This window comes from Mastigoproctus giganteus, chromosome 12 (assembly GCF_048544385.1).
Source record: "Mastigoproctus giganteus isolate SK-2022 chromosome 12, ASM4854438v1, whole genome shotgun sequence".
In the NCBI taxonomy this organism is placed as follows: Eukaryota; Metazoa; Arthropoda; class Arachnida; order Uropygi; family Thelyphonidae; genus Mastigoproctus; species Mastigoproctus giganteus.
In genome coordinates, this window is record NC_143586.1 from 52,778,743 (window position 1) to 52,802,998 (window position 24,256).

At 35.0% G+C, this 24,256-nt stretch overlaps 1 protein-coding gene across 1 annotated transcript in view; it reads left to right on the forward strand.

Annotated features, from left to right (window-relative positions):
• The window catches only part of Ars2 (arsenic resistance protein 2), a 308,719-nt gene that overhangs the window by 110,355 nt on the left and 174,108 nt on the right, over positions 1-24,256 (forward strand). Inside the window, exons 6-7 of the mRNA XM_090386894.1 lie at positions 4,711-4,880; positions 18,403-18,508. Of these exons, the coding sequence (XP_090243020.1) occupies positions 4,711-4,880; positions 18,403-18,508 (276 nt within the window). The remainder of the gene's footprint in view (positions 1-4,710; positions 4,881-18,402; positions 18,509-24,256) is intronic.

The following is a 24,256-nucleotide window of genomic DNA, read 5'->3' on the forward strand; positions in this document are numbered from 1 at the left end:
GAGGCTAAAGCAGTCTGTCAGGAACTTATAAAATTCATGGAACACAAGAATCAGGAAGCTAGGAATATGTTTTGATGTTTAATTGTAGTAATCCAAAATGGTAAGTGAAATTAAAATAGATGAGAAAGGTGTTTTAGATATATGGAGTATGTTGATGAATATCTAGATGGAGCTGAAGCTATCATTGAAAAAGAAGAGGAGGAGAAATTTGTGGATACTTTCTCTGTTATTGAGGTGAAAAGGCCATGGAGAAATTAGGCCTGAAATGTTGAAACTTTGGGAAAAAAATAAGTGTCACAGTGGTTGCATAATATTGTCCAGAGGTGATTTAATGGTTCATTATCCAGAGGCTGGAAATATTGAAGCAAAGCATGATTGGTGTCAGTATGAATGTGGAATTACTGAAGAATTTCATTCCCTAGTGTACCAAGTAAAATTTATGCAAGCATTTTAGAGAAGAGGGTTAGGATATTGCTCAATGCAACCTTATAAAAGAATAATCGGGTTTCAGGCTGAACAGTGGCTACCAGAATCAAATATTTTCACCAAGATAGATTATAGAAAGGTTATGGAACCATAACAAAAACCTGTATAGTATATATACAGGTTTTTGTTATGGTTCATGTGGTGTATGGTTCATTTGAGATTTTTCATATGATAAAAAGCCTGACAAACTACTTAGAAATCTGCTCTTTAAAATTTTACAGAAATATAATATAAAGGGTTATCTTGATTATCTCTAAAGGGAATAAAATTCTCTTTGTATAAAAATAGTAAATTATTGATGAGAATTTAGAAAGCATTGAGAAATGGTTTTAAAGTTAAACTCTGAGTGATGCATGGCTGCACTTTGTTGCCTTTTGTAAGCTTGGGAGATTTAAAAATTGAATTATTTCCTGATGATATTGTACTATTAAAAATAGTAGCTTGCAAGTTCAAGAATCTCTGAATAAAGATAAAAGTTGCAGCAATTTGGAATGAAAATTAGTTATGCAAATGCAAAAATTCTAACATTTTAGAAATTATAAGTATGTAGAAAGGGTTCCTGTTATATTGTCACAACTACCAGGTCAGAGGAGTTTACAGTAATTCAGAATACAGTCATGCAGGTTAGAACCTTTTAATGAAGTAATTAAAGGATTTAAACCTTTAATTTATATAATATAATTAGACATAGAAATGATCAGTAAAGTAAGGAAAGCAGGAAGTCTAAAAAGTCAGCTGAACTGATTTCAGCAAAAGAGAAATTTACAGTTTATAACAGTGTTTAAGCTGATTTTAATCTATGGTTTAGATAGCTGGATAAGGAATAAAGGAATTGATTAAAAATTAGAATATTCAGAAATGAGAATTTTATGAAAAATATATGAAACTAACAGTTGGAAGTAGTAGAAAGATCATATTACAAATGAGGAAATAAGAAAAACTCTTAGGGTAACTAATATACAATCAAAGATAAATGATATGGGCATATAGAAAGGATGGAGAAAGTAATTTAACTAAACAGATATTTTACACAGAAGTGAATGATAATAGACCACGAGGCACACCAAGAGGAAGGTGGATTGATGTTGTTAAGAAAGTGTTAGAGGAAAGATGTTTTACTTTGGTTGGGGCCAAAGATACAACAGTAAAAAAGGTAGCAAGGAAAATAGTGATGGAAGGTTTGATAGCTCAGAATGACTGATTTGTAGAATCATAGTGACCTGTATACCCATTTAGTCATATTATTATGTCAACGGTTCTACATAATTTGATAATGATTGTATTGCATTTTTTCTTAATATCTTTTAATCAGACATAATTTTTTATAACGGATGTACTTCCACTTTATTTTTATTAACTGGGAAAAAGATTCATTAATTTTAATGGTTCATGCAAATGCAGTATATTCAAAGATTTTGATGGGCATAGTATTTTTATTTTTATAATTAGCTGCTCTGTGGTAGAGATGAATTGTTAAAGGTGATTGGATTTTGGAAACACTGTATATTTACATCATTATCAATTGATTGGGATGGGGTTATAGGGAAGATGTTGATAGTAATCTGTTAATTGAATTTAAAAATTCAATAATTTTTATTGGCTGTTTATATAAAAATTTCATATTAATTTATTTATTTAAAAAAATTCATTGTTGATACTGACACTGATTTATCTAGCATTATGTAAATCATTTAATTTTGATTTATTAAAGTTGTTTATTATAGCTGTCTCAAAAGGCAGAGGAGGGGGGATGCCAGTTTATAGAATGCTAGACACCAGTCATCTGAAATATTCTTTATCCTTAATAGTATGCTTTTTAATGTAGTGATTTTCATTGCCTGTCTTTTTTTTGTGTGATGCTGCTTATTTAGTGTATTTTTTATTTAAGAAAAGAGAACTGAATAAGTTGTTAATGTGTCCCATTGTGAACAAAAAAAAAAAAAAAAAAAAAAAAAAATGTAACCAGTTTCTTTTGTAATTCAGAAAAATCAAGGTTTTTTATTTTTTATCAGTTTGTAGGAATGAACAGTATTGTTCTGCAGGGGTTTGCAAATAGTTGTGTGTGTATGTACATATATAGAATGTATAGAATATTATTTGTATGCACACATACTACCCTACCAAAAGTGTTTGAACACCATCATCTTTTGAAAAAAATGAGTTTTATAGAACAAATTAATAAAGTGTAGCCCCACCTTTGGCCACAATTGATGATCCATAATGGAACAGTTTCAATCAGGTGGCAAGAATTTGTGTCTATCTCTTTCCAAGTATGGAAGTCATGAGCACAGTTGTGTATGGGGGGAAGGGATATTGGCCCTTGCCTGAACTTAGCAAATATATTTCATGAGATTGAGGTATAGATTCTGGCTCTCTCTCTCTCTCTCTCTCTCACACACACACACACACACCATTTCCATAGAACTTGTAGTGTAGGGACCATGAAATTGTCAAAAACATTAATGTGTTGTTTCACATACATTAGCACAGTACAGTGGTCTTTGGCATTACGGCTAACAGTCTGAGTCAGAACCCTGAGAAGCAGCCCCACTGTCATCTGTCTGATCTGAAGACTGTAACCTGATAATTCTCTCTTGCACCTGTTTCCACTGTTCCATGCTCCGAATATTAAGCACCATTGTAGACTGTGTGGCATTCATTGATGTAATATAGGGCACATTAATGTCAGCTTTGTCATGAGAAATCATGCTGGTGCAGTTCCTTAAATAACATGGACATGTACTAACACTCCTGTGGACATCTGGGACTACAATATGATGCTTTCCAAGAACGTTGCTTTGGAAAATAAGCATTTCCAATTGTTCAATTTTTTTTTTTTTTTTTTTTTGTGTGTGTGTGTGCGCTTGATCATTTGTGCATATCTATATGGCTCACTGTTTTGGTTGTAGTTAACTTTGCAAAGTTCTGATGTGTGACTGTCACCATATAGTGATACATTGCTTATATGGCATCCATTTATGGCATTTCAAAGATGCTTATATGAGCATCTTTGAAATGCCATAAATCCTTGCTTATTCATTCTCCTTGTTTGTGATCGTTTTTAAACATTTGTATGCTTCTCATTTTCACTGTTAACTACATTAGGAGTGAATATCGAAATGCTTTTGTTAGGGTTATGTGTGTGTTATTTGCAATTTTTAACATTGATATTCAGTTAATGGTTTTTATTTTCATGTGTTAGACTTAAGTATATAATTTACTTTTGGTTTATAATTTTAGCAGCCAAATATGCAGGCCTAAAGTATTTTATGAGAACTGAAAACCACGTGTGCTGATTCTTCTTATTATTCTTATCTTCTTTCCTTTTCAAACAGCAGGTCTCACCAAAAAAGAGAGATCTTGACTGAGACCAGTAACACTTTGACTCCAAAGCATTCCCTTAGGAGTCTTGTTTGAGCACCTCATTTATGTTGTGAATGATTGCAAGCTTAATGCACACATAAAGCTTTAGTTAGGGAGGCTGCGCACAACGCAGTTGTAGATTTATCAGTGTTGTTAGGCTAGCTAGTTATGTATTTGAAATCAAGGCATTTGGAAATTGTGCATATTTCTTGTGCAACGGAGTCTGAAGGTGAGAACATTTGTAAGTTACTGTGTGTATATACATATATATATATATATATATATATGTGTGTGTGTGTATATATATATATAATATTTCTATATATACATAAGAATTTAATAATTTTTTTCTTAAATCACTTATTTCCCATTATAGATTGAGAATCTTTTTATTATAAGCTTTATTGAGAAATGTTATATTAAGAAAAGAAAGTAACTATTTCAATATTTAAAATGTACTACAAATAGATCTTAAAACATCTCTCCATCTATCTCTTTCTTCATTGTAACCAATAGATTGCATATTAAATGTAAAACAAATAATAAACAATAAAAAATTGTAATGAAAGATACAGTGACACCAATAAATTAATGATAATTCTCTAATGCAAATTTACTATGTTCAGAAAATATCTTAAATATTTCACAATAATCCACCAATTTTTTTAATTCTTTCATTACAGTTTTTATTAGGGTATCCAATTTAAATTTTTTATTTAAATAATCTGGCTTTTCATATAGAATTTTAAAAGTAATTTTAATACAGTTACTAATAACAATACATTTAAAAAACTGTTTGATATTTAATTTTTTGTTAAGAAATAAACAAGAATAAATTTTCTGTTGTTGAATGGTTTTTAGGTTTAAAACCAAATTCCATCCAGAAGAATGTGGCAGAAGAAAATCAGAACAATTAGCAGCTTTCAAAAGAAGACTGGATGTATTTTTAGACTTATTGGAAAAAAGTTGGGTGGACTCAGTAAGTGTAGATGTTGAAAAAGCTGATCAGATAGTACGTCTTCTTGATGCAGGTACTAATTATCATTATAAAAATTTTAAAAATGTTTGTAATAATTAATTCTCTTAAATACCACTTATTATAAACTTTATATACTTCTTTCTTTCAGGGCATCCTCATTTTCACAGTTAGACTTATTGTTTCTCTCTCATATTATAATTGATTGAAAAAAGAATTTAAAACGGCCTTCTGGCCAAAAGGCTAGAGACCAGAAGGCATGCAACTATTTGCCACAATTTCTGTCCATCCATACTTTTGCTTCTGCTGCAATGTGATGATTCTGTTGCATTGTCATCAAATTATAAAGCTTCCTCAATAGAGTCCTACTTTTTCTCAAATCCTTGCATCACTGAACTTGGTAAATCACAACTTGGCCGTACATAAATAGCAAAATATCAAGGCAATTTGTGCATTAACAGACTATTATTTAAAGTGACCGTCAAGGTGTATATCTATGTTATGCTTTTTTTTCCGAGTCATGGTTACATCTTTATCATCAAGGAGTGCAAAAATTTAATAATTATAGATTTTTTTTTATCTGAGCCACCTTCACCATTCCCCACACACCCATCTTGCTAATGTGTTAGCAGTTTTCTTTTTTCTTTAGATTAATTAAGGCCAAAATTCCCTTGGGATTAAAGATTAAAAATAGATAAAATTCAAACTGTCTGTTAAATTTAAGTGTCATAGATAGATACTCCCCTCCCCCAGATGTTGGTAATATTCTGCTTGTGCAACCATGCATGCCAACATGTAAAATTGGAGACTTTTAGTTGGTATATTAATTTGATTTCCTTAGGGCAGTACATATAATATAGAGAATATAGAACACATTCTGGCTGTGTATCATGAGAGGATTTATGTTACAATGCAAACTTCTTGCTAAGCATTTAGAGTGGAGTGCTTCCTGTTTATTGTAGAAATTCCTTTCTGAATCACTTGTGTGAGGACATTTTCAGTTAACACAGAATGAATCCTGAAACACTTATGAATTGTGAATTGTTTTTGGAATGAATGTGATCTACAAGGTAGGATCAAAATGTTCCAAGGCTGAATTTTGATTTTAACAAATATATTTTCAGGAAATCATGATATTGAATTTTTCAGAATAATGAACATGGCCATTCACACATCTTTTCATCATTTATATAAATTTCAGAAAGCTTTTGTGAGAGTTCCTTGATTGTACTTGTAACCGCTGTTGTAACTTCAGCTTCTCTAAAAAATTGTTGAATCTTTAAGGTCTTTTGTTTGACAAAACAATAAAAATCACATGATGAATGAGGCGAATAAGGAGGAACATTGTCATTGAATAATTTTTTGGTATCCTTGGATTCATGGGAGGTCCCTATGGACTGGAGATGTGAAATGGTATCTCAAATTCATGGAGGGGATCAAAGGGTGACATGAATAATAACTACAGACCTGTTAGCTTGTCTTCTGTTCCAAGGAAAATAATGGAGTCGCTGGTTAAGGAAGTAATACAGAACCATATAGACAGGAATGCATTTATACTGCAGTCAAAGCGCGGATTTGTTAAGGGATGACCTTTTCTGATTAATTAGATTGGATACTACAGCACAGTGACAAAGGAAACAGATGCAAATAATAATCTTGACATCATATGCTTAGATTTCAGGAAAAACTAAAAAAATAAAAATAAAAAAACTAACTTTAGGAAAACTAAATTCAAATACAGATTGATGCAGTGTGGCATTAAAGGCCAATTACTGTCATGGATAAAGGAATAGTTGAGTGGGAGAAGAACAGACAGTTGTTATCAGTTGGCACTGCTCTTCTTGGACAAATGTTATTAATGGAGTTTCCCCCAGGGTTCAATGATGTGCCCATAGTTGTTTTCATTATTTATTAATGATGTCGATGAAGAAATATCAGGCCTAATGTGTAAGTTTGCAGATGATAAAAAGGTTGACAGGGTGGTTGGGTTAATGACAGTAATCAGGGTGTGCTTCCACAACAAGATCTAGGTAAATTAGACATATGGGCTGAGAAGTGCCAGTTGAAGTTTAACATTGACATGTGCAAGGAACTTCATATGGACAGCGGTAATCTCAGCTTTACTTATCACACTCTCAGGGTAGTGGAGATTCAAAAATACTGGGGTAATTGTGCAGACAGATATGAAGTTCTCTGAGCAGTGCAGACAGGTTGCCAGCACAGCTCATGGGGCTTTGCCAATGATGTACGGGAATTTTGCCAATAGGAATAAGGAGGTGATTATCCCATTGTATAAGGCAGTCATTAGGAATATTGTGAGTACTGTATACAGATCTGGAAGCCTCATTTGCAGAAGGATTTGGACCTGTTGGAGCAGGTGCAGAGATGAGCAACAAGATTTGTGAGGAGAACAAAAGGGTGCTCTTTTGTTCTCCTCACAAATGTGTGCTCTTTTGTGTGTTCTCACAAAAGGGTGCTCTTTTGTGTGTTCTCCTCACAAAAGGGTGCTCTTTTGTTTTCCTCTCTTACCATTTAAGCAAATTGTGGTGTCTGGAGATTAGACACTTGCAAGGAGATCTGAATGAGGTGTTGAAGGCTCTGAATGGATTGAGTTAAACTCAATGCCTATGGAATCCTTTGTCTTGCTTAGCCAACACACACACACACACAAGGGGGCATAAATTTAAATTGGGGAAGGATGGTTGCAGAACAGATGTATGAAAATTTTTCTTCGGCAAGCAGGTAGGTTAATTTCTGGAACAAACCTCCATCTTGTGTTTTAGAAATGGATAGGTTGGATAAATTCAAGGAAGAAGTAGACAAACTGTTAGAGGGATAAAGAGGTGATATGAGAAGTGTTTGGTTTTTTTTTTGTTTTTTTTTGCTGATGCTGTATAAGCTTGCTTTCTTGCATTATATTACTATATTAATACCATCTAGTATGAATTCATAATGAATTATGCCTTTATAGTCAAAAATAATCCTAACATAACTTTACCTTCGGATCTGTCAGTCAATTTTTTTCTTACTGGTAGGCATTGGAGATTTCCATTCAGAGCATTGATGTTTTGTTTGTAGGTCAGTGTTAAAGACCACATTTCATTTCTTTTTCTATTGTTATTAGAAAGCTTGTTTACGTCTGATCTGCTCTAAAATCATGGGAACAAAGTAGTTTCATAATATTTTTATGTTTAAAATATGATTGTATGGCAACTGTCATATGATATTCAACTTGAAAGTCTATCTCTTCAAATATTAACATTGGCTGAAAAATTCTTCTGATGCAAGATACAAGTTTGTCATTTGCTCACATGCTTGGTCTCTCACACCTTGCATCATTTTCTGTGATATTATGTGTCTTTGAAGTGCTTTTACTCTTCAAATATCCTTCCTCTTAATAAAGTCTTTTTGCTATATTAAACAGTTGTTTCTAGTCTCTGAGCCTGATTACTTTGACAGAAGACAAAATTTTATTGATCTTCATACAAAAAATGACATAAAAATGACATTATGAATTACTGTCCAAATAAAAATAAACCTTTGTGTGTGTAACTGGTCTTTGATCCTACCATACGTTATGTGGTTTCACCTTTGATTTGTGTTACCCTGTTATTAGCACAGTGGCTTGCAGTTTTAAAGAGTTTTCTTCTGAAAGAAATTTTTCATTCTACAAGTGTGTAGTGGAATATTAATTGTACAGAAAAGGAATTCTGTGCAACAAGCTTTGTCCTCTTGCAATGTAGTGGTTTCACTGCGTGTCACACATTTGGGGAGGTCTAATACCAAGCCATTTGAGTGGTTATGATGTGATGTATTATTGTTATTGCAAAAGATGAAGACCAAATATTGGTTGACTAGTTTTTAATATGCTCAGGTGATTGGGCACATTAAAAGCCTTTATGACAAAAAGCAGTGTAAAAGTACTGTATAAACAGTTTAATTAATTTGAACAGGTTTGCATGGCTGAGAGGCGCCTCCGTAGCCAGGTGGGAAGGAGCAGCAGTGCATAGCACACGTTCTTGATTAGACCGGGGTTCGAGCCCGTCACCACCAAATAAGATGCGGAAAGGTCAGGGAATGACCACTGCATATCCCGGAGCAGTATGCCTTAGCTGCTAATGCTCCTAAAAACCAAATAACAAACAAACAAACAAGCATGGCCGAGTTCCATAAGAATGGATGGTAATCCAGAAAATTGCTGTTTGTGTTGGATGTGATCCTAGGATATTTAGCCAATATTGACATAAGTGTATAGCAGAATATACTCTTTGCCATTTGTGCTCTGGTGCATCTGTGATGACCAAATAATTTGTCAGGCTGTAGCTAATAGATGTCCCTCTGAAAGAAGATTGGAGATGGCATTGATTCATAATTGGGGTATCCAGTATCAAGAGGCACCATTAGTAGACAGCTAGAAGAAGCAGGATTGCATTCATGTTGTGCTGTGTGACACCCCACCACTGCATCTTATTGTGAATTAGAGAGAGTCATCTGGAATAGAGAATGGCAAATTGTCTTTACAAGTGAGTCAACTTCTATTTTGGGAGCCATTACAGGAGGATCCATGTGGGACAACACCCTTATGAAGAGGTGTTCCTAAAAAGGTATACCAATCAAACATCAGGTATCATGATGTATGATGCCATCTCTTATGATAGCTATTCATCACCGAGGTTTGTTCATGATAATCTCACACGGTAACATTACATGGAAACTATATTTAGACCTGTCCTTTTGCCATTTATCCAATATTAATATAACCCTTTAGTAAGGCAAGGCTTTGCTCAATTTCATGCCACTAATATTGTCAATTTCTCTTGTAATGAGTCACACTTACATCTTTTCTTTTCCACTCATTACTAATTCAAAGGTTTAGTGTCAGACAACGTTAACTGCAAAATCATTTTGTAGTAAACGTTTTTGTAATTAACCAAGAAAAAGTCATTTGACATTTCGCAGTTAACCCAAAATGTGCTTATAGCTGAAGCTAACCTGTAAACTACTAGAGAAATACATTTCTATGACACTATATGCATTGTTATTTGTATAAAGTTAAACTAAAGTTGTCTCAAAACAAAAATGCAATTTTATAGTTAACGTTGTCTGACGCTAAGCCTTCAAATTGCAAATGTAAAAGGATACGAAGAGTCATCACCAATTCACATAACAGTGAAAAGTGTATCTTTAGTAGTGTTATTGCTCAATTGAAGTTAAAATATATTGACTAATGAACTGAACTGAGGTAATTACAAGCTTTCCTTTGTAAATAGTTAATTATATGATTTATGCTTGAATAATTTTATTTCTTTAAGATTTGTTATTTACAAAGATATTTATTCAACCAAAGTTTGCACGCATGTGCGCGCGCGCGCACACACACACACACACACACACACACATCAATATATCCACACTTCCTTCAGAAACATTGTTGTCAGAAATACAGCTGAAAGGAACATTTCATGTTAATGAGTATCTCTTTCTTTTCCCACTGAACCTGTTGATAGTGTTATGATAGTGAATGTAGAGCATTTCTGTTTAAAGTTTTATCTGTTTAAAAATCTGTTTTATCTGTTTAAAGCATTTCTGTTTAAAGTTTTATCTGTTTAAAAATCTGTTTTATCTGTTTAAAGCATTTCTGTTTAAAATTATAAAGTGTTATTATATATATACTGCATTTTTGGCACAGAGGAGGAGTCAAAAAAGGAAGAACAAATATAAAAGCATGTAGCTATAGACAAATGCTGATATGAGATTACTTGGAATTTTAATGTTGAACTGCGATAAGCAGTCAATAGTTTCCGCATGTCTGCAAAGTTTTATTTGTTTTGAGCAAGAATAATATTTTAAATAACGTTATCCAGCATTTCATAAGTTTAAAGAGACCTTTTAACTAGTTTGAAGGTGTTGTTCATTAATCCTCTGTTTTCTACAGAAAGAGAAAAGGCATTCAGCTACAAAGTGTTATTATATTTTACTATAGTCTGCTTCTTGAAAGATAATCACTCTCAAATGATAAAGATATTTTGACCTATTGTCGATTGCTATATAATTATGAAGTTAACAAAGGTAAGATCTTTTATTTTATATTCATCTTACATATGTGGGTGTGGAAATTTGTTTTAAAGAACAGTGTTCATTATAGAAAATGCACTCTTAAGGACAAAGGAAAATCAGTTATGAAACTATTACTGAAATGTTTTATTCCTGATGAAGAAAACTGATCAAAAGCGATTTTTTTTTTTTTTTTTTTTTTTTTGTGTGTGTAACTGCATTCTATATATTTGGATCTTTGGCATGTGTGTGAAGCAATATGTTGTTCTTTGGGATTCCATCTATCAATTAATATAAATTTAGTTGTTAATGGTGGCAATCATTGGATATAAGCAATAGTGTTTAGAGATAAAAAATTCTGAAAAGAACTGTATACATTTGCACGTTTGGACTATAAACTAAACAAAATTATTTAGAGAGAACAAAATATCTGGTGTCACTTCTTTTGCATATGTCCTGACTAAAAATGGTCACATGAGAACAATAAAGTTATTTTATTTTATTTTTTTTTTTTGGCATGATCAAAACTACTTATTACTTCTTATGTAGTAACAAGAGCATATTATACTTATTACTTATGTAGTAGCAAGCGTTCTCTAAGAATTTATCTATTGTTGCTGTTTTCTGATGAATTTTTGTTCCCTTGTCAATAATAATCGTTTATTTTCAGGGGGAAATTTGAATGTATATACAGTTGAATCTTGTTAATACAAAGTTCAAGGGAACTAAATTTTCACATTTTGCAATAACGAGATTTGTAGTAACAAGGTCCCCAAAAGTGCCAAAATTTTACTAGTTTTTTTTTTTTTTTTTTTTTGCGTGCTATATATATCTAAGAATAATAAAAAAAAAAATATATCAAAACTAAATTAATTTAAATTAATGAAATAAAATAATAAAAAGTCTTGTCTAACAATACAGTAATAGGAATAACACATTTTTTAAAGCTTTTATTTTATTTGTAAGATAAACTAAGAGAAAAGCAATTAGCAGAAATGAAAATGTTGTACAGTGTATATTTTTGATATATACAATATTTTAGTATCACAGTAAAAAGAATTACAAACTTAATATAAAATGAGACATACAAAGCATTAACTTTTTAATAAATTCATCTAATTTAAAGAAAGAATTCAATGTTATTTGCACAGTTTTTGTCCTATATGCATTTTTAACTACAGCACAGACATTATCAATTCCAATAGTTGTTTCTTTTTCAACATCACTGCAGGCCAATGCATTTTCTATTATGCTCAGTGCATTTTGGGCATCATTCTAGATGGCAGTGTGTGTGCGTATGCATGCTTCACTTTCGCTCTCACTGGTAACAAAAACATCATTTTGCTTGGTGCTCAGCAGTTCTTCTGGTGTTGGCGTGGTAGCAACTTCATCATCCACCTTCAAAAACTCTTCAAATTTGCCAACAAAATCCATATGCTCCTTCAATTTCCTTCCACATTCGTCTGCTGGACCATGTTTTTCAATATTCTCAACGAAGCCATTCTTTCTGAAGCAGTTCATTATTATACTTGATGCAATACTGTTCCAAGCAATAACAAGATTACAGATAGCATCCAAAACGTTCCAGTTTGGCTGCAAATTGTTCCCTCTTTCTGTGTTGCAGATTGAGTACCTTATCAGGTGAGCTGTATATGCTCTCTTGGGGTTATAAATAATGCCTTGATCCAGTGGCTGCATAAAACTGGTGGTATTGGGAGGTAAAAACAACAGCTGTATATTTGTCAACTTAAGTGTTTCGGCAGAATGTGCTGTACAATGATCATCAAATCATTGTACAGCACACTAGAATCATCAAAATGTTCCTTTTTTCTGAAGCCATTCTTCTGTCCACTTTTTGATAACCAAGATGAAAAAATTTTTACCATAAGGCAAGCACTTCTATTGGCCTCATCATCACGGGAAACTTGGTTAACTTCTTTAAAACGGCTTGGCTTGGAAAACTTAACAATCACAAATGGGCTTAGTTTTGTACTGCCATCTGAATTGCAGCATAACAGAACAGTGAGTCTTTGTTTACTTAATTTTCGCCCATGATAAGACTCTCCTTGAACAGCAAATGTTTTGTTTGGCAGAAAATTATAAAATAAACTTGTCTAGTCAAGATTAAAAATATCATTGACTCATATTTTTCAAGAATGAACCATGCAGAACACAAACCAGTCTGTAGCTTTTTGTTTGTTGACTAATCCAGACTCGCCACAAGCATTTCGCGAAGCCAAATTATTTTTAAATCTTTGAAATCCAGCCACTGCTGCATTTGAAATTGCTGATTCCACGTTGTTGAACTAGATAATTTGCCTTTTATTGCAAAATTGGACCTGATATTGGCAAATTAGATGCACACATTTGTTGGTGCCACTCGGTTTCAAGCTCCTTGTGTTTTGCGACACAGATACATTTCCTGTTTTTTTATTGCTAATCCAGTATCATGCACTTCAAGTTTTTTTTTTTTTTTTCCCGGTTTTTCAGTATTATAGATAAAGTAGGTAAAGGGATGTTGCATTCTTTTGCAATGTCCGATTTACTTTGATCCATCCTACCATCCAACCTATTTTAAGTTTAATTTGCAGACTTAATTCCATCCGTTTATGTTTTGTCGCCGTAACACTGCTAGATGAGATTTAATATAAACAAACTTTAAATTAATTTAAGGAGTGTATGTAAACAACTTAGAAAAACTGTTTTTGTTCTTTTGTTAATTTAACATCTCATCATTCACAATGATGTTTTTCAGAGTGCACTTACATTGTAGCTACCATAAACTAGTTTTGTTTACACAAAAGTAAATTCTAACAAGTCCTTTGGGAAGCTGGGAACCAGGTGGCCAGAGGCAATAATAGGGGCAATAATCAGACAGCTGTTGCAAGACTTGTATTAAACACACAAAATAACAATATTTATTTCTCACAGGGTGAAAACGAACTTTGTAATACATATCAACCAAATTTTGTGATATCCCTCTGCAAAAGGATAGGGCGGCTCTCGAACACCCTATCCTTTCGCAGAGGGTGTTCGAGAGCCGCCATAGTTAAAGTGTACCAGGACTGGCATCAAAATGGTCAAACAACGACCCGACAGCAAAACGTGAGAGGGCAGTGAAAAGTTGATGTTAGAGGTGAGCACCGGGTTCAACGACTCATACAGGTGAACAGGCGCAGCACTGTTGAAGAGTTGACTATCTGGAACAATATCTGGCATGACCATGCATCGCACGTATGGGCTATACCAGCAGATGACCCCTACGGCATCTCTCCTAACCAAGGTTCATCAGTGTAAAAGACTCGCCTGGTGCAAAGAGCATGCAAGTTGGGTGTTAGAAGACTGGAAGAAGGTGTGCTGGTCGTATGAGTCACGTTATTTACTCCACGCCATGGATGGTCGTGTATGGATTTGGCATCAACAACTTGAGGCTCTTGACCCATCATGCATGGTATGAAAAGTGCAGGCTGATGGAGGCAGTCGTATGGTGTGGGGCATGTTTCACTGACAGGAACTTTGACCCCCTGTGCATGTGGAACAATATATCACCCATGTATTTTTTCTGACAGGATCTCAGTTATCAGTTAATTGAGGTGCCTCCGTAGCCAGGTGGGAAGGAGCAGCAGTGCGTTGCACACGCTTCTTGATTAGACGGGGGTTCGAGCCCGTCACCACCAAATACGGAGGATGCGGAGAGGTCAGGGAATAACCACCGCATATCCCGGAGCAATATGGTCTTAGTTGCTAATGCTCCTAAAAATGAAATAACAACAATCAGTTAATTGAACTACTGTTCATCTCACATGCCCAAATTATTCGCTGTATGATTCCTTTCGCCTCAAAGGTGGTACTTGTGCATATGTCCGTTCCGATATTCCCTGTCAGAGAATTGGTAATTTGGAATCTCCTCTCTTCGATCTTCTCTGGCTTAAAATCTCTCTACCTCATTGTGTCAAATTCATCTGTTGTCTCTACCGTTCTCCCAACTCCACTAATCACTTGGAACTCTTTGACTTCCTCTCTTTGCAACTTGACTTTTTCCAGTCCAACTTTCCTAACAGTGAGGTAATTTTCCTTGGTGATTTTAATGTTCACAACTCCAGCTGGCTTCCGTTTTCTAGTCACACTGACCCAGCTGGTCAAGATGCTGAAACTTTTGTAATTTCTAATGACCTTGCACAGATTGTTCATTTACCTACAAGAATACCAGACAATTCTAACCATACAGCCAACACGCTTGATCTTTTTCTCACAAACAACCCTTCTAAGTATATGGTCGAAGTGAGTGGTCCTTTGGGTACCTCAGATCACAACTTGGTGATTTTCTCTTCTCCAGTGGACCCTTTATCGCATGGCTATTCCCAACCTCATATTGTTCGGCATTACAAGAATGCAAAATGGGATGACCTGCGAGATTTCTTTTCCTTGGTCGGACTACTGTTTCAAAACTTCTGATGTCAACGTTTTCTCAGATTGTGTCAGTGAAATTATTCTTGTAGGAATGGAATCCTGTATTCAACACTCCACTTTAAAATCTCGTCCTTTATATAAACCTTGGTTTTCCAATAAATGTGCTAAGGCTGTTCAAAAGAAGAATGTTGCATATCATAATTGGCTTGTTTCCAATTCTTCAGTTTCATTTTCTGCCTACACCAATGCTCGCAACAGTTGTAAAGCAGTCATTAATCAGTCCAAACTAGATTTCGAACAGGCTAAGAGTATAAAACTTGCTTCTTGCCCTAATGATAGCTGAGCATTCTGGTCTCTTGCCAAAGCTATTGGCCACAACTTTTGCCCATCCATCTCTGCTCTCACCTTTGTCAAAACCATATGATTCTGTTGTCACTTCAGCCAAGGATAAAGCTGACCTGCTAGCGTCCCATTTTTATTCCAACTCATGTATTAATGATCTTGGTAAAACACCTCCCATCATTCCCAACTTGCTCCTTTCAATGCCTAAGAAAGCTCCACGTCCAGATGGTATTTCTCCACTTGTTCTCAAAACCTGTGCTCCTGAATTTACTCCTGTTTGTCACCTTTTTTCACTTTCTTATTCCAAAGGTGTTTTTCCTTCTGCTTGGAAATTTGCTCATATCCAGCCAGTTCCTAAAAAGGGTGACAAATCCCTCCCATCCAATTATGATCCCATTGAAATTACTTCTACTCTTTCTAAAGTAATGGAGAAATCAATTAACCGCCAACTCTTAAACTACCTGGAAACCTTCCATCTGATTAATGATCACCAGTATGGATTCCGTCAGTGTCGATCCACTGATGATGTTCTGGCTTATGTTACCCATTTACAACATCCAAAATCTCCTCCTCTACTTCTGGAGTCATAGATCTTAGTTGTCCTGTGTCAGCAGCACGAGGTGTAAAGGTCCCATGTTTACAAAAGTGGCGATGGATACCTTCAAACGTTTTCCTGTCATGACATCTTCTTTCTGGGAACCTTTCGTGGTACAAATGACAAACCTCCAGAGCATTGCCATCTGCCAAACCGTACATAAAATGCATATCCGCTTGCTCCTGATTTGAGTACATGGTCGGAATGGAAAACTACTAGATTCTGCCAGTACCTTGTGATGAAGGAAATCACCTGCGAGAAATAAGACATTCCGGTTAATAACTCGGGAACCAAGCATTTTCGTAACTACAGTGATATAAAATATTTTTATTGTCTACATATGAGGAACTCATTTCTAAAGTTATGCTGTGTATTTTTGAGACACCCTGTATATATACACAGTCCATTCCGGTTATGTGGGACACATCGGGACTAGTGCATTTTGGCCCGATTAAGCAGCTGCCCCAATTATCGGAAATTTCACGTAAATAATTAAAAATACAATGTAACCCCCCCCTTTACAATTGGTTCAATGTACAATCAAATCACGTTACGACGAACTCACCATAGTAAAGTACCGTTCACTATACGATGTGTAGTAAGCGTCGGTCATTGTGATCACGCGAATTGAATTTTAATTCTATTAAACAGCAATTCTAATTAGCGAAAATAGGAGGAATATTATCCACGGGCTATAAAAGCAAAGACATATTAAGCACAAATTTACCCTTTATTACCTTACATTACTTTATTACCTTAATACATGCGAACTAGCCCCCTTTACAATTGGTTCAATGTACAATCAAATCACGTTACGACGAACTCACCATAGTAAAGTACCGTTCACTATACGATGTGTAGTAAGCGTCGGTCATTGTGATCACGCGAATTGAATTTTAATTCTATTAAACAGCAATTCTAATTAGCGAAAATAGGAGGAATATTATCCACGGGCTATAAAAGCAAAGACATATTAAGCACAAATTTACCCTTTATTACCTTACATTACTTTATTACCTTAATACATGCGAACTAGTTGACATTTCTGTTCACTGACATTTGTGGGTGGGGGTTAAAATTTGAAACCGTAAAAAGATAAGCAATCAATAACAAAGAACACAGCACACACAAATTGCAAGTAACACAATACGCGCAAGTGAGAACGGAGTAACGAGTTACAAAGATTTAAAAATAAGAACGAAGAGAAGATCTGAAAATTAATTTTTTTATATGATTGAAGATTTCATGGAAGTGTAAACACATTTCACCATAATAACCCACAGAATTCCAGCTGTTGGTATTATCACAAATTCAATAAGATCGAGTTTACTATCCATTTATGATAGATTTCACTAACAGAAAAGCCCTATAAACAGGTTACTGCTAATTGTTTTTATTGTTTTATGGTTGTGACCTCCAGAATTTTGACCGAACCATGTGGTACCGTTGGAGACAATTGTAGGGTAATCTCCAGTGCTGCGGTCTCCTGCCCCAATTAAATGGCATGCTGTCCCAATTAAGCGAAGTAAGCCCTGGCTATTTTCTCGATTGGTTTCTGTTTTTTAAGATTTGCCCCAAATAAACAGCTGCCCCGATTAACCGGTGGCCCAAATAACCAGAATCCACTGTATATATATATACACACACATACACTCTTTACAACTGTATGTAAAATAAGGTGGAATGGATGTTTCGATATCCAAAAAAAGGGTACTTTTACCCATTTATTGCTGAAATTATTTTTAATAAAGTCGCTTTTACTAAACACAAATCCAAAGCATAACTTATACCAGTAAACACACTCTGCAATGTCAGTATACTTCTCTTTTATGCTATTTGATTTGTTGATTATTGAGCATGATATGTCAGCAACTTAGAACCATTCCTCAACCATTCCAAAAATGGTGATTTTAAAGTGTGACAGAATGTAAGCATTGATCTAAACATTGAAGAATATTCTTCAGGAGAATACTGGACACTTTTGTTTCCAGGCGAAGATCTGTGATGTGTTGCATCATTGTCAGAAGGATTATTTCAGAATATGGCAGCTTTTCTGATATTGAGGGTGTAAATTGGTGGCTGTAGCTTGTTTATGTATCCTTATATTAATTTCTTGTATTTTGTATTCTGTTTTAATCAAAAAGGTTATTAAAAAAAAGGACTTTTCCTTTCTTAGTTGTCATAAAATTGGAAGGAGGAACAGATAATGATCTTAAAGTTTTAGATGAGAATTATGAAGAAGAAAAGCCTAAAGACACTGAGCCATTTATAAAAGTAGTAAAGTAAGTAAACACTAGAGGAATTCATTATTGTGATTCAAATAAACTAAAGTTGTTGGCAGAGAGCGTTCGCCATATTTATTTAAATTTAATGTGTGACCATCCTGTTTCAGACTGTTATATATCACCCTTTGTAAGTTTAGAATTATGCTGAATTCTCTTTAGCATTATAATAATCATATTTTATATTCCCCAAAGATTAAAAGTTTGAATGTGTTGCCCTCCAATATAAGCTGTAATATATGTGTAATGGCTGCTCCATGCTGCATAGAATTTTTTTAGAGAAATACTATTCAGTAGGACTATCAAAGGTCCAGTATACCCTGATTTATTATATAATATAAATATTATATAAAATTATTATACATACAAAATTTGTATAATTTTTTTCTTTCTCTTTCTAATCACACATTGCAATGTTAGTATGCTTCGCTATTTGATTTGTTGATTATTGAGCATGATAAGTCATTGTTAAGCATGATAACCTTGTTGAGCATGATATATCCTTGTTAAGTCGATATTGGACTATTCAAAATGCGATGTATTTTTCAGTTGCTTGTCTAATTCAAAAAGACTGGTGAAACCAAATAAAGGCAAGCATCATTAAAATGAAATTGAATCAAGGAATAATGAAAATTTATTAGAGTACTGCATATAGTATCATTATATACTATATGGCACCTTTAAATTTTGCATTTCTACTTGCTTTCCCAAGAATTGCATGTGGAGAATTAATATAATTGTAACTTACATTATGGGTGCACAAGTTGTTGTTGTTGTTATTTGTTTTTAGGAGCATTAGCAACTAAGGCCATATTGCTCCAGGGATATGCGGTGGTCACAGGCTCAAACCCCGGTCTAATCAAGAAGCATGTGCTACACACTGCTGCTCCTGCCCACCTGGCTACGGAGGCACCAGGTGCACAAGTAATCTATTTTATTTGCACTGATCACTAATGGTACAAAACACATGATTTCCCAACATCAGGTCACTGCATATATGCTCTCAATTTGTGGGAGAGTGACAAAGAATGTGTTTCAGAGAAAAATATACTTTCACATTGGAATATTTAAAACAAATTAACTATTCTTCTTAAGGAATTTACAATGAGGTGTGTAAAATCTTTTTCAATTTCTCACATGTAATAACAATCAATCAGTTTCATTTTTGTAGCCATAATGCAGCCCGATATTATGAGCTGTATATCAAAACATGAGCTATATTGTTTATTATGCATAATTATACATAGCTTCTAAAGAGAGAGAGAGTTTCCATATTTCTGGATATTATTTGCTGTTTAATAGTTATAATCCATGTAAAAAATATGACATTTCTCTCTTCTAGCACTATTATTTATTTACTGAACTTTGTAATTTAGTGCAAACCACTCTTGCAAATTACAGGTATGTAAGCTAGTTATGAAGCATTTCCATGCACCAGTGACTATTTTGATAATACTTAGAGCAAGAAAGGGAGACTACTCGGCATGTGGAAAGCTGGAAAAATGTGTTTAATTACATTTGTGAAATTTTACCCTGTTTGTGTGGAATTAAATCTGTTTTTTATATGCATAAATTAGGAGACACTATTTATGGAAGAAATACAGCCCTCCCCAATTAACACAAGGGTTGTGTTCTGCACTCACAACTATACGTTCTGAATATGATAGAAGCAAAAAAGAAATGTTTGATGAACATGTAAATAGAATTATTTATTCAATTTTTTTATTTCATGTGCAAGAAAAATTAAGAAAACTTCAAAATTATAAAATTACAAAAAGAGAGGAGACAGGCATAAAGTTAGCAAGTTTTATCTTTCGAGCATCATTGCCAGAATTAACTCTCCAGCTGATAAGCATGCCGCTGCGGAAGTTGAGGGCTGTGGAGATTTAGAAGAGGTTTTTTCCAACACATCACAAAATTTTTCTGCAGCTGCAGAATCGGCACTGACGACTTCACTGCGTACTTTAATGTTTTGGAAACCAGCGCGATGCTTGAACCTATTAAACCACCCATTGCTTGCCACAAACTTGGCTTGGGGTTTGCCGTACTTATCGTTATCTTCATAAATACTTCTTGCTTGAATGGCCATTGCGCTCAAGGGCACTTGCTTCTGAATCTGATTTTCCATCCATATTATTAATAGCTTTTCCATCTTTGATATAGCACCTGAATGCTGTTTTGTGATCACTGTTGATCTTAAATGCGTTGATCCTTTAACATGTTCTTTTATAGGTGCACTGTCACTTAAAATAGTATTCACTGTTGAAGCAGCAAGACCTAATTCCGTGCAATAGATGACAAACTTTGTCCTGCTTTGTACTTCTTAATTAATCATATTCATTTCTAAATCAATTTTGTTTGGTTTCCTAGCACTTCCCATTGGTCTCCCATTTCCCTTCACCATTGTAATAAGTAAATAGGAATGCAGTGAAGATTCTGAAAATTTATGTTTTTTATGATTGAAGATTTCAGTGAAGGGGGAACACATTTCACCATAATAGCATAAAAACACATACAATTCCAATTATCGGAATTATTGCAAATGCAATAAGATCGAGTTTACTACCTGTTTATAATTAGATGCACTAACAGAAAAGCCCAATAAACCGGAAAGTGCAAATTGTTTTTATTGTTTTTTGGTCGTGACCTCCAGAAAAGTACTTTAGAAAAATATCATAAAGGCATTCAAAATTTATTCTTATAATGAAACATATGATAACGATGAAAGTGTAGCACAATTTCCATTACAAAAGTGACCTTTTAGAGAGATAAATAGCTTAGTTATATAGTAAAATTTTAAACTTTCGATTTTAAAATTTCTTGGAACAAAGTACCAAAAAAAAAAAAAAAAAACAGTGTTATTGGGTTCACGTTACGATATTTTCACGATACCTCCATTTATTCCTATGGGATTCAAAATATGTTTCCGCAATTTTTTTAAGTTTGCACCCGCTGGACACCTGTCCTGCAGCCAACTTTGCTCAATTTGAATTTATCCCCCCCCCCATGCATAGTCTGAGCAAGAGGAAAAATTCCATTGCCATTGGGCTTACTCAATCCATTCAAAGCCTTAAGGCGCCTCTGTAGCGAGGTGGGCAGGAGCAGCAGTGCGTAGCACACGCTTCTTGATTATACCGGGGTTCGAGCCCATGACCACCAAATACAGAGGATGCGAAAAGGTCAGGGGAATGACCACTGCATATCCCTAGAGCAATATGGCCTTAGTTGCTAATGCTCCTAAAAACCAAATAACAAACAAACAACATCAAAGCCTTAAACATCTCAATCAGACTTCCTTGCAGGTGCCTATTTCCAGTCACTACAATTTGCAGAAATTAAGCCTTTCTTGGTAAGAGCACTCTTATTTTCTTCACCAATCTCGTTACCTTTCTCTGCACCTGTACCAACAGATCTACATCCTTCCTAAATGAGGTATCCAGACTTGTATACAGTACTCAAGATGCAGCCTAACCATAGCCTTGTACAAGAGGATAATCACCTCCTTATCCATCCTAGCAAAGTTTCTGTATATCATTTACAAAACCTCATGAGCTGCTCTGCCAGCCTGTCTGCACTGCTCAGAGAACATCATATCTGACAGCACAATTATCCCCTAGGTCTTTTTCATTTTATAACTGTGTGTTAATTTGGAATACTGCTGTCCATGTGCTGTCTCTTGCATTTGTCAGTGTTAAACTTCAATTGCTGTTTCTCAGTCCATTGGCCTAATTTTTTTTTTATCTTGTTGCAGTAGCTTACCTTGATTACTGTCTTTAACCGCCCTGCCAACCTTTGTATCATCTGCAAACTTAGTCATTAAACCTGATATACATTCTTAAATATCATTAATAAATATAGAAAACAACAATGGGCCCAGCACTCATACTTGGGAGATCTCCACTAATGACATTAGTCCACGAAGAGCAGTGTCCGTTGATAACCACTCTGTCTTCTCCCACTCAACCATCCCTTTATCCATATAATAAGAAACTGTTCGGAGAAATAGAGTGGGCCAGTAAATCAGAGAGTCTTATAATGGGGGATTTTAATTTCCCAGATATTGACTGGAATTTGGGGGCTGGTCACTCACACAGTAGCAAGGCTTTTGTGGATTTATTGGATGATTGTTTTCTACATCAGCATGTTCGGGAGGCAACTAGAGGGAGTAATACTCTTGATTTGATTATCAGTAGTGATTCTTCATGCATTAAGAATCTGCAGATAAATGAACCACTAGGTGGCAGTGATCACAGTGTGCTGAAGTGGGAGTTACTCAAAGAGGTAACTACCATTTGGGGTAAAGGGAAGGGGTATTGCTTTCGTAAAGGCGACTACAATGGACTGAGACAGTATTTAAATTCTATACAGTGGGATCAACTGATGATATTGCCAACAGCAAATTCAAAATGGGAAGCATTCAAAGAACTTATCTTGGAAGCTACTAGGCTTTACATACCAACTAAGAAATATTGTTCAAGGTTTAGGCCTAAATGGATGTCAGATGAACTAATGAGGCATATGGCAGAGAAGAAAAATGCATGGGATACATACAAATTAACACGTGACACAGACGCCTATGATAGATACAAGTTGATCTGTAACCAAGTTACAAAGGAGGTTAGGCAGGCGAAGGCAGATTACGAGAGATCCTTGGGAAGGGATGCGAAGAAAAACAGCAAAGAGTTCTTTACTTATGTAAACTCTAGAAGGAAGGGGATGAATCAGATTGGTCCACTTGAGATCGATGGGTCAACTGTTGATGACCCTGCTCAGGTGGCTAACAAACTAAATGAATATTTTGCATCGACATTCACACATGAGGAGTTATTCAGTGAGGGGAATGCCAGAGGTGTATTCAACTCTAGCAGTAAGCTAGAGAATCTTGTAATAACTGAGAGCAAAGTGGAGGAGAAATTGTTGAAGATAAACACAAGAAAGGCACCTGGGGTGGATGGGATCTATCCAGTTATATTAAAGGAGGCAGCAAAGGAAGTAAGCAAACCCTTAGCCATAATTATGAGAGCTTCCTTGGACTCAGGGGAGGCACCCATGGACTGGAGATGTGCAAATGTGACCCCAATTCACAAAGGGGGATCAAAGGCTGACACAAGTAATTATAGACCTGTGAGTTTAACTTCTGTTCCCGGAAAATTAATGGAGGCACTGGTTAAAGAAGCACTGCAGGATCATCTAGACAAGACTTCAGTTATAGCTAGGACACAGCATGGTTTTGTTAAGGGTAAGTCTTGCCTGACCAATTTGATTGGATACTATGATTCAGTCACAAAAGAACTGGATGCAGGGAATAACTTTGATATTATATATTTGGATCTTAGAAAGGCTTTTGATACTGTTGCACATGGAAGACTGCTGCACAAATTGGAGCAGTGTGGCATTGGAGGCAAATTGCTGCTATGGATAAAGGGGTGGTTGAGGGGAGAAGACAGAGAGTGGTAATCAATGGACACTGCTCATCGTGGACTAATGTTATTAGTGGAGTCCCTCAGGGTTCAGTGTTGGGTCCTTTATTGTTTTCTGTATTTATAAATGATATTGATGATGGTATGTCAGGCTTAATGTCCAAATTTGCAGACGATACAAAGGTTGGCAGGGTTGTCAAGGACACTACTGACACTATGCTGCTGCTGCAACAGGATTTGGAAAGGTTGAGCAGATGGGCTTCGAGGTGGCAAATGAAGTTTAACATTGACAAATGTAAAGTACTACATATGGGAAACAGCAACCCCA